This window comes from Symphodus melops (assembly GCF_947650265.1).
Source record: "Symphodus melops genome assembly, chromosome: 2".
NCBI lineage: Eukaryota > Metazoa > Chordata > Actinopteri > Labriformes > Labridae > Symphodus > Symphodus melops.
This window is the reverse complement of record NC_136692.1, coordinates 26,525,988-26,535,596: the sequence shown is the minus strand read 5'-3', so window position 1 is coordinate 26,535,596 and position 9,609 is coordinate 26,525,988. Positions and strand designations below refer to the sequence as shown.

Below are 9,609 nucleotides of genomic sequence, written 5' to 3'. Positions count from 1 at the left end.
AACTATAACATGATGACTGACGTGTGTAATAAAGAAAGAGATCATCTGCTCATAAACTTTGATAACAATGTAGACGGTAGTTGTATAAGGACTTGACAAAGACTCTTCTTTTAAATCAACCAGAATCCAACAGCACAGTTGTACCCATCACACCTGATCTAAGACCTGGGACCATCACCACCTCCGTCACAACAGTCGACAACAGCTCCAGATCAGGTCCCTCCTCCCGGTCTGTCCAGTTCAGTTGTGGCACCACTGTGTGTCCTTCAGGCATGGACTGTGTCAGAATTAATGGGAATCTCCAGTGTGCTGACCCCTGCCAGGAGTACACTGAGCTGAATGATGACTGGCGCTCAACGAATAACACATCCCCCCAGAACTCACGCTGTGATCAAGACGTAAACTGGCAAGGCTGGTATCGGCTGTTTCTGGGACAAACCAGTGCTCATATTCCAGAGAGGTGTGTTGCTCAAAACCGATGTGGAACCCATGCTCCTCTGTGGATAACAGCCCCTCATCCCACACAGTCAGGTCAGATTGTGAACCGCACTGTGTGTGGTTCCTGGAGGAACGGCTGCTGCAGTTTCCCTTCAAACGCCATCCATGTCAAGCTCTGCTATGGAAACTACTACGTCTACAAACTTGTGGCACCAGTCAATTGTAACCTTGCTTACTGTGCAGGTATTGTTCCATTTGTAACTCTGTAAAATAAGATTCTCATCTAATTCAGTTATTTAAATAAAATTATGGTCCTGTTGTTATTAATTCTGATTAAAAATGTTCTTTAGTTCAAGAACAGTATCTCACTGTTTTCATTGTAACCAGAGGTGAACGGAATAACTACTGAAGATTCTTCAACCACACCTGATCCAAGTACAGCGACCTCTGCATCCAATCAGGTGACAGCTGACATCAACTCCACCACAACAAGGAACAACAGCTCAGCAGTTGAGGGTGAGGTCCGCCTGGTGAACGGAGAGAACCACTCCTGCTCTGGCAGAGTGGAGATCTTCCACCGTGGACAGTGGGGGACGGTGTGTGATGATATCTGGAACCTACTTAATGCTCAGGTGGTGTGCAGACAGATGGGCTGTGGCAGGGCTCTGTCAGCACCATCAGTTGCCTATTTTGGACAGGGCAGTGGACCCATCTGGTTGGATGATGTCTCGTGCACAGGAAACGAATCAAAGCTTGGAGAGTGCAGGCACAATGGGTTTGGATCCACAAACTGTTCAAACATTGAAGGTGCTGGGGTCATCTGTGAAGGTAAATATAATTGTTATCATCTGTCAGAAGCTCGCTATGACGTTATATTGAACAGAGAGGAGTTAAGTAATCAATAATCTGATGGAGAAATATAAAATATGAGTTTGATGCAACTCTTATCAACAAGCTCTTCAACCTTTAGGAGTCATTGTCTTTCTGAAATAGATTGGTAAAGTGTGTAGTTTTTAGATATATCATTGTCTTTAGGATGTTGAAGAGGGTTTTTTATTTGTCAGTTGCCTATTGGACAAATATAAAAAATGATCTTTTCACTTCTAATGATGCAAGAAACATTATGATATTTTAAAACATCTCATCTTTTGAAGTCTCTCTGTCTTGTGTCTCACATCATCAACATAATGCTTTATGTTTTCTGTCAGCTGCTGCACCAGTCAGGCTGGTCAACTCTATTGACCGCTGCTCTGGCAGAGTGGAGCTCTACCATGGTGGTCAGTGGGGGACCGTGTGTGATGATGGTTGGGACCTCAGCGATGCTAACGTGGTGTGTAGACAGATGGACTGTGGCTCTGCTCGTTCAGCATTACAAAATGCAGCTTTTGGTCGGGGCAGTGGACCCATCTGGTTGGATGATGTTGGTTGTTCCGGCAACGAAACATCACTAACAGAGTGCAGACATCCAGGGCTCGGGATCCACAACTGTCAGCATTTTGAAGATGCCAGTGTCATCTGTGAAGGTAAATGTTTACTCTTATTTAAACTCCAATTCTTCTTCTCCTGTGTGTTTATTGAAGTGTTCTTATAAATGAAGTCAAACACTGATCACATACAATAGATGTTGTTTTGTAGCACTGTAAGTTCAATGTGCAGTAAAAGTTATAATCTTTTAAATATAAGGATCAAGATTAATGTCCAACTATAACATGATGACTGACGTGTGTAATAAAGAAAGCGATCATCTGCTCATGAATATTGATAACAATTGCAGTTTCTATGTCTTGGGAGATTATATGCAGGTGATGAAGAAATTGCCGCTGACACTGACTTGCTTGTATAATAAGAAGTTCATTCATAAACACAGTACAGCATCAATCCAGGTTTTCCATGGCACCTGTGAGAGTCACCAGCCAATGGTGATCCCTCTTGAACATAGAAGCAGAGTGGTATTTATACAGAATTGGTCAATGCAATACAAGAACATCTGTGTCCTTATTTGGACATAGGTCAACAATTGGCATTCAGATCGACACCAAACCCCCACATCCTGCCCTTCTTTATCTTATCTGGACATTGCAGAGACATGAGGGATAACCTCTATTTCTTCTATCCCTTCCTGTGCATCCTATGGGTCAACCTCTTCATTGAAACCAAACAATACCTAGCTGTTACCTTACACATTCCAAAGGAAAGAACATTAACCTTTGACCCACATAATCCACTTCCAACTGTGCCTTAAGGACACTAATTGCGTCACTAAAAGTTCACATATTTGTCTATACCACACTGTGGAGCAACTATAATTCACTTGAAAATGTAGACTGAAGTTGTGTAAGGACTTGACAGAGACTCTTCTTTTGAATGAACCAGAATCCAACAGCCCAGTTGTAGCCACCACACCCGATCCAAGACCTTGGACCATCACCACCTCCATCACAACACCAGACAACAGTTCAGCAGTTGAGGGTGAGGTCCGCCTGGTGAACGGAGGGAACCACTCCTGCTCTGGCAGAGTGGAGATCTTCCACCGTGGACATTGGGGGACGGTGTGTGATGATATCTGGGGCCTGGTTGATGCTCAGGTGGTGTGCAGACAGATTGGCTGTGGCAGGGCTCTGTCAGCACCATTAGTTGCCTATTTTGGACAGGGCAGTGGACCCATCTGGATGGATAATGTCTCGTGTACAGGCAACGAATCAAAGCTTGGAGAGTGCAGTCACAATGGGTTTGGATCCAACTGTTCAAACATTAAAAGTGCTGGGGTCATTTGTGAAGGTAAATATAATGGTTGTGATCTGTCAGAAGCTTGTTATGGTTTCATACTCAGTCAAGTAATCAATGACCTGATGGAGAAATATAAAATATGAGTTTGATGCAACTCAATCAACATGGGCTTTAACCATCAGGAGTCATTGTCTTTCTGAAATAGATTGGTAAAGTGTGTAGTTTTTAGATATATCATTGTCATTAGGATGTTGAAGAGGGTTTTTTATTTGTCAGTCACCTATTGGACAAATATAAAAAATGATCTTTTCACTTCTAATGATGCAAGAAACATTATGATATTTTAAAACATCTCATCTTTTGAAGTCTCTCTGTCTTGTGTCTCACATCATCAACATAATGCTTTATGTTTTCTGTCAGCTGCTGCACCAGTCAGGCTGGTCAACTCTAATGACCGCTGCTCTGGCAGAGTGGAGCTCTACCATGGTGGTCAGTGGGGGACCGTGTGTGATGATTCATGGGACCTCAGGGACGCTAACGTGGTGTGTAGACAGATGGACTGTGGCTCTGCTCGTTTAGCATTACAAAATGCAGCTTTTGGACAGGGCAGTGGACCCATCTGGTTGGATGATGTTGGTTGTTCCGGCAACGAAACATCACTAACAGAGTGCAGACATCCAGGGCTCGGGGTCCACAACTGTGTTCATTTTGAAGATGCCAGTGTCATCTGTGAAGGTAAATGTTTACTCTTTTTAAACTCCAATTCTTCTTCTCCTGTGTGTTTATTGAAGTGTTTTTATCAATAAAGTCAAACACTGATCACATACAATAGATGTTGTTTTGCAGCACTGTAAGTTCAAAGTGCAGTAAAAGTTATAATCTTTTAAATATAAGGATCAAGACTAATGTCCAACTATAACATGTTGACTAACGTATGTAATAAAGAAAGCGATCATCTGCTCATAAATATTGATAACAATTGCAGTTTCTATGTCTTGGGAGATTATATGCAGGTGATGAAGAAATTGCCGCTGACACTGACTTGCTTGTATAATAAGAAGTTCATTCATAAACACAGTACAGCATCAATCCAGGTTTTCCATGGCACCTGTGAGAGTCACCAGCCAATGGTGATCCCTCTTGAACATAGAAGCAGAGTGGTATTTATACAGAATTGGTCAATGCAATACAAGAACATCTGTGTCCTTATTTGGACATAGGTCAACAATTGGCATTCAGATCGACACCAAACCCCCACATCCTGCCCTTCTTTATCTTATCTGGACATTGCAGAGACATGAGGGATAACCTCTATTTCTTCTATCCCTTCCTGTGCATCCTATGGGTCAACCTCTTCATTGAAACCAAACAATACCTAGCTGTTACCTTACACATTCCAAAGGAAAGAACATTAACCTTTGACCCACATAATCCACTTCCAGCTCTGCCTTAAGGACACTAATTGTGTTCACATAATTGTCTATACCACACTGTGGAGCAACTATAATTCACTTGAAAATGTAGACTGAAGTTGTGTAAGGACTTGACAGAGACTCTTCTTTTGAATAAACCAGAATCCAGCAGCACAGTTGTAGCCACCACACCCGATCCAAGACCTTGGACCATCACCACCTCCATCACAACACCAGACAACAGTTCAGCGGTTGAGGGTGAGGTCCGCCTGGTTAACGGAAACCACTCCTGCTCTGGCAGAGTGCAGTTCTTCCACCGTGGACAGTGGGGGACGGTGTGTGATGATAACTGGGGCCTGGTTAATGCTCAGGTGGTGTGCAGACAGATGGGCTGTGGCAGGGCTCTGTCAGCACCATCATTTGCCCATTTTGGACAGGGCAGTGGACCCATCTGGATGGATGATGTCTCTTGCACAGGCAGCGAATCAAAGCTTGGAGAGTGCAGGCACAATGGGTTTGGATCCCACAACTGTGGACACCATGAAGATGCTGGTGTCATCTGTGAAGGTAAATATAATTGTTATCATCTGTCAGAAGTTCATTATGGCATTTTTTTCAACATAGAAGAGTTAAATAATCAATAACCTGATGGAGAAATATAAAATATGAGTTTGATGCAACTCTTATCAACAAGCTCTTCAACCTTTAGGAGTCATTGTCTTTCTGAAATAGATTGGTAAAGTGTGTATTTTTTAGATTTATCATTGTCTTTAGGATGTTGAAGAGGGTTTTTTATTTGCCAGTCACCTATTGGACAAATATAAAAAATGATCTTTTCACTTCTAATGATGCAAGAAACATTATGATATTTTAAAACATCTCATCTTTTGAAGTCTCTCTGTCTTGTGTCTCACATCATCAACATAATGCTTTATGTTTTCTGTCAGCTGCTGCACCAGTCAGGCTGGTCAACTCTAATGACCGCTGCTCTGGCAGAGTAGAGGTCTACCATGATGGTCGGTGGGGGACCGTGTGTGATGATTCATGGGACCTCAGGGACGCTAACGTGGTGTGTAGACAGCTGGACTGTGGCTATGCTCGTTCAGCATTACAAAATGCAGCTTTTGGTCGGGGCAGTGGAACCATCTGGTTGGATAATGTCTCGTGCACAGGCAACGAATCAAAGCTTGGCGAGTGCAGGCACAATGGGTTTGGATCCCACAACTGTGGACACAATGAAGATGCCAGTGTCATCTGTGAAGGTAAATCTAATTGTTATCATCTGTCAGAATCTTGTTATGGCTTCATATTCAGCAGAGAGGAGTTAAGAAATCAATAATCTGATGGAGAAATACAAACATGACGCATCTCTTATCAACATGCTCATCAACTTTCAGGAGTTATTGTGTTTTGAAGTAGATATAAAGTATGTGGTTTTAAGATATAGCATTGTCTTTAGGATGTTGAAGAAAGTTTTTAGTTGTCTCTCACCTATTGGACAAATATAAAAAATGATCTTTACACTTTACACAAATGATGCAAGAAACATTCAGATATTTTAAAACATCTTTTGATGTTGCACCAGTACAAGGATATATATGCATTATAATCTTTAATGTGTTCTCTCGTAATTTTGTACTATTATTTCCAGCCCCTGCACTGCATGATTACCAGCTCATTTGCAGCCCTGATAAACTTCAAATGGGGCTGGATTTGGCTGACCTGAACTCAGGTTTGAACCCATACTCTGGCAACTTGGCATCTCGCAACTGCTCCTGGGCCAGAGTGCAAAATAACATGGTGTGGTATGACGTAGACGCTGTGGAAGGTGCCTGTGGAAATACTCTGACGGTACACACTTAGTTGCTTTTCATTTAATAATTCATTTCAAACTTAGCTTTTGGTTGGTTGGAGAATAAATTGAAGGTCTACAGAGATTTTTTCATTTTTATCATTATTTTGGTCATGTTATTTTCCTTAAAATGTTCAGGTAATGTGAACAAATAAAGAATTCTGTAATATACAGTAGATCCTATTTTCCTCCTTCTTTTATTGTTCTCCATGTTAAACTCAGCTTTTGGTTGGTTGGAGACTAAATTGAAGGTGTACAGAGACTATTTCATTATCTTTTTTGAAATCCAGTTTCTCCCTCCTGTAGAGAAGTTTGTTTCCCCTCACTGTGTAAAGTCTGGTAATGCTTGTAATGCAGCTGCTCACAGCACTTAAATGAAAGTTTTCATGTACTTTCGACTAATTCAATCAACCTTGTTTTTCAGACCAACCGCACACATGCCATCTACTCCAACATTTTATTTGTCTACCCTGTTATCGACGGGTCCTTTAACCTTGTGAGCATCCCTTTCTCCTGTGCGTATCCCCTGGAAACAGACACCAGCCTGAATGTGGCCATCAGACCAGTCCTGCTGTAAGTAGCCTCCCTCTTATTGATTGTTACTAACTATGTACTACTAGTAAATCTATCATGTGAGCTGTTTATTACCTGATGATTTGCGTGCTCATGCTCCTGAGATCAAAGGTTACATTTCCTACTGTATATAACCAGGTAAATCATCTTTGATACACATGTCCTCAGTGAGTTACTTTAGTTGCATGCAGCACAAAGACAATCCACCTGGGGGTTACACCTTTGCATGGCACATCAAAAAGAGAGTTTGTCTGTTTGTGCCAAAATGTACTCTACATTTGCCATTTAAAAAAGAATAGGCAAAGAAAACAATATGTTACCGTGATACAACAAGAATCATTTTCATGTTTAGTTTTGTGACTCATTGTTTATCTAAAGTAATGACTTTAAAGAGTAACAAACCACCAGACCACTTTCTTCAGCTGTAGACATCTGTTCATGAGTGTTAAAGATCCATTCTAATTCAAATCTCGGCATTTGAGTGCGAAGTATTAAAATCTGAACTATTGTTTTAAAAATGTGTATAGTGACTGCCCTCTACAGGTTGAAACCTGGCTACTGCAAGTGCGTTTTTAAATTTTATTAGCTGGTAGAACCTTACTTTGTGAATTTGCTGGAAGCTTTTGTATAATGTAAGTGTGCTCAATACCTCAGCAACTAACGAAACCAGCCTTAATGAATAAAAATACAGTTGTGCTGATATAATCTAAAAGTTAGTGATGTCATATTTTTTAAAATCAAATTCAATTATAAATCAAGTGTAAGTTGCAATTTCAATTGAAAACCAAGACTCTGATGGTACCACAGTGAATGAAAGCAGTGTTGTGGGGTTTGAGTCAGGTCCAAACACACGTTTTGTTGGACAGTCAGCTATTTAAACGAATCCCTGAGTAATCTCATTGTTTTCACTCTCTAATAGTTTGTCCATTCATCAGGAACACTTTTATTTTACTGCCTGTCATCTGTTGACTAGAAAGAAATATCCATGGTATTCTGAAATCATTGTACAAGAGAAGATTTTTAATTTTAAATCAATTCAAACTTAAGCCTTCTTTCTTTACAGGTCATCAGGGGGCATTTTAGGATCAGGTGCCAAACCCAGGGCCACCATGTCTCTTTTCTTTAACTCCGCCTTCACTGAGACTTACCCAGCTGGAGGGATCAACCTGCCACTGGGTTCACCTTTGTACGTGGGTGTCTCTGTAACAAAGAGAGAGTTCAGATTTGTTGTTGTTCTGGAGGAATGCTACGCCTCTCATTCACCTGATCCTCACTATTACCAGAAACACTATCTCATCCAGAACAAGTGAGTGTCCCTCTTCTCTTCAGAATCAGGAAATTGTTTGTGGAGTATAACTGAAAGAACAAAAAGTGAGATGTAGTGATTTATGGTGAGCTGTTTCGTTCTCTCTGCCAGGTGTCCCACCGATGCCCGACAGGTGTCTGTGATTGAGAGCGGCAGGTCTTTGCGTGCTCGTTTCTCGGCGCTGCTCTTCCTGCTGGAGGATGATTATAGACCCATGTATCTTCACTGCAACATCAGCCTGTGTGACCGAACGAGATTTCCCTGTGTCCCAGTAAGTCAAGCAGTTCACTTCATCACTGAGGAAGTGATGCATCCATCCATAATCACTGCTGCTTAAAACAATGAATATTGATAATATCTGCTCTTTCTATCCTCTCCACCATGTAGTCCTGTCAAAGGAGGACATATCGCTCTGTTTCCAGCTCTGAGGCCGCAGGCAGCGTCACCGTTGGACCAATTACTTGTGAGTAAAAATATGATTTAGTTTAAGGGATGATGTTGCAACACAAGGAACTGTGTAAGTAACATGTGTTTTGCTTTATCTCTTCCCTAATCTTTAGGGGACACGTCAACTAAGTGAGCTGGTTACACCAACACATCACATGATGTGATATTATCTAAGACTGTTCTTCTATCCACAAGACATGAAACTATATATTTTTTTAAAAATGTATGAACCTTTTATAATCAAATCTTTTCACACTCAATTCTTCAACTCATTCCTCTGTCTGCTCTGATTCCTCTGGCCTTTGTAATGATTGTGAAGAAAAACAACAAAAAATAATTTCATTAAAAAATACATGTTACCAAGCTCTTCTTCTCCGCTGTGATCATTTGGGTGCAGACATGATTTGAATGTTTTATTATATATAATTTTAAATATTTTTTCATCATGTTTTGAATTATATTTCTCATGGACCATGCGTTTAGTTTGACAGTAAATTATTATTAAACTACTGAAAGAGTTACCAAGTTAGGTGTACTGCATATTGAAGTAAGCAGGTGGTATAAATAAACTGAATGCTGAATATGGCAGGCTTTACAAACCCTGTACATAAGTGAATAGTGTCCGAAAATAGCTTTCACATATATCCCTCAAGTGACTTTTGTAAACAATAGTGGGTTTGTTAAAAATGGTCATTACATCTTAAGTAGAAAACGTTGCTTTTATGAAAGTCGTTGGATCATTGTGTACTGGGTCTAACAGCATATATATTGGACATTGTTGGATTTATTTGTTTCCTTTTGGATTATAATTTACCTTTGTAGGACTCCCATTTCAGTGTTGATTCGGCTGGAGT

At 40.8% G+C, this 9,609-nt stretch overlaps 1 protein-coding gene across 1 annotated transcript; it reads left to right on the top strand.

Annotated features, from left to right (window-relative positions):
• Window positions 1–272: 272 nt before the first annotated feature.
• Window positions 273–9,118, top strand: LOC306820347 (scavenger receptor cysteine-rich domain-containing protein DMBT1-like; the record flags this gene model as incomplete). The annotated part of the gene is made up of 12 exons (XM_079338166.1): window positions 273–398; window positions 528–681; window positions 826–1,266; window positions 1,647–1,961; window positions 2,812–3,129; window positions 3,586–3,900; window positions 6,229–6,428; window positions 6,854–7,002; window positions 8,066–8,308; window positions 8,420–8,579; window positions 8,696–8,771; window positions 8,869–9,118. The coding sequence occupies 12 exons, from the start codon at window positions 273–275 to the stop codon at window positions 8,886–8,888; spliced, it is 2,517 nt and encodes an 838-aa protein (XP_079194292.1). The 3' UTR covers window positions 8,889–9,118.
• Between the last annotated feature and the right edge of the window lie 491 nt (window positions 9,119–9,609).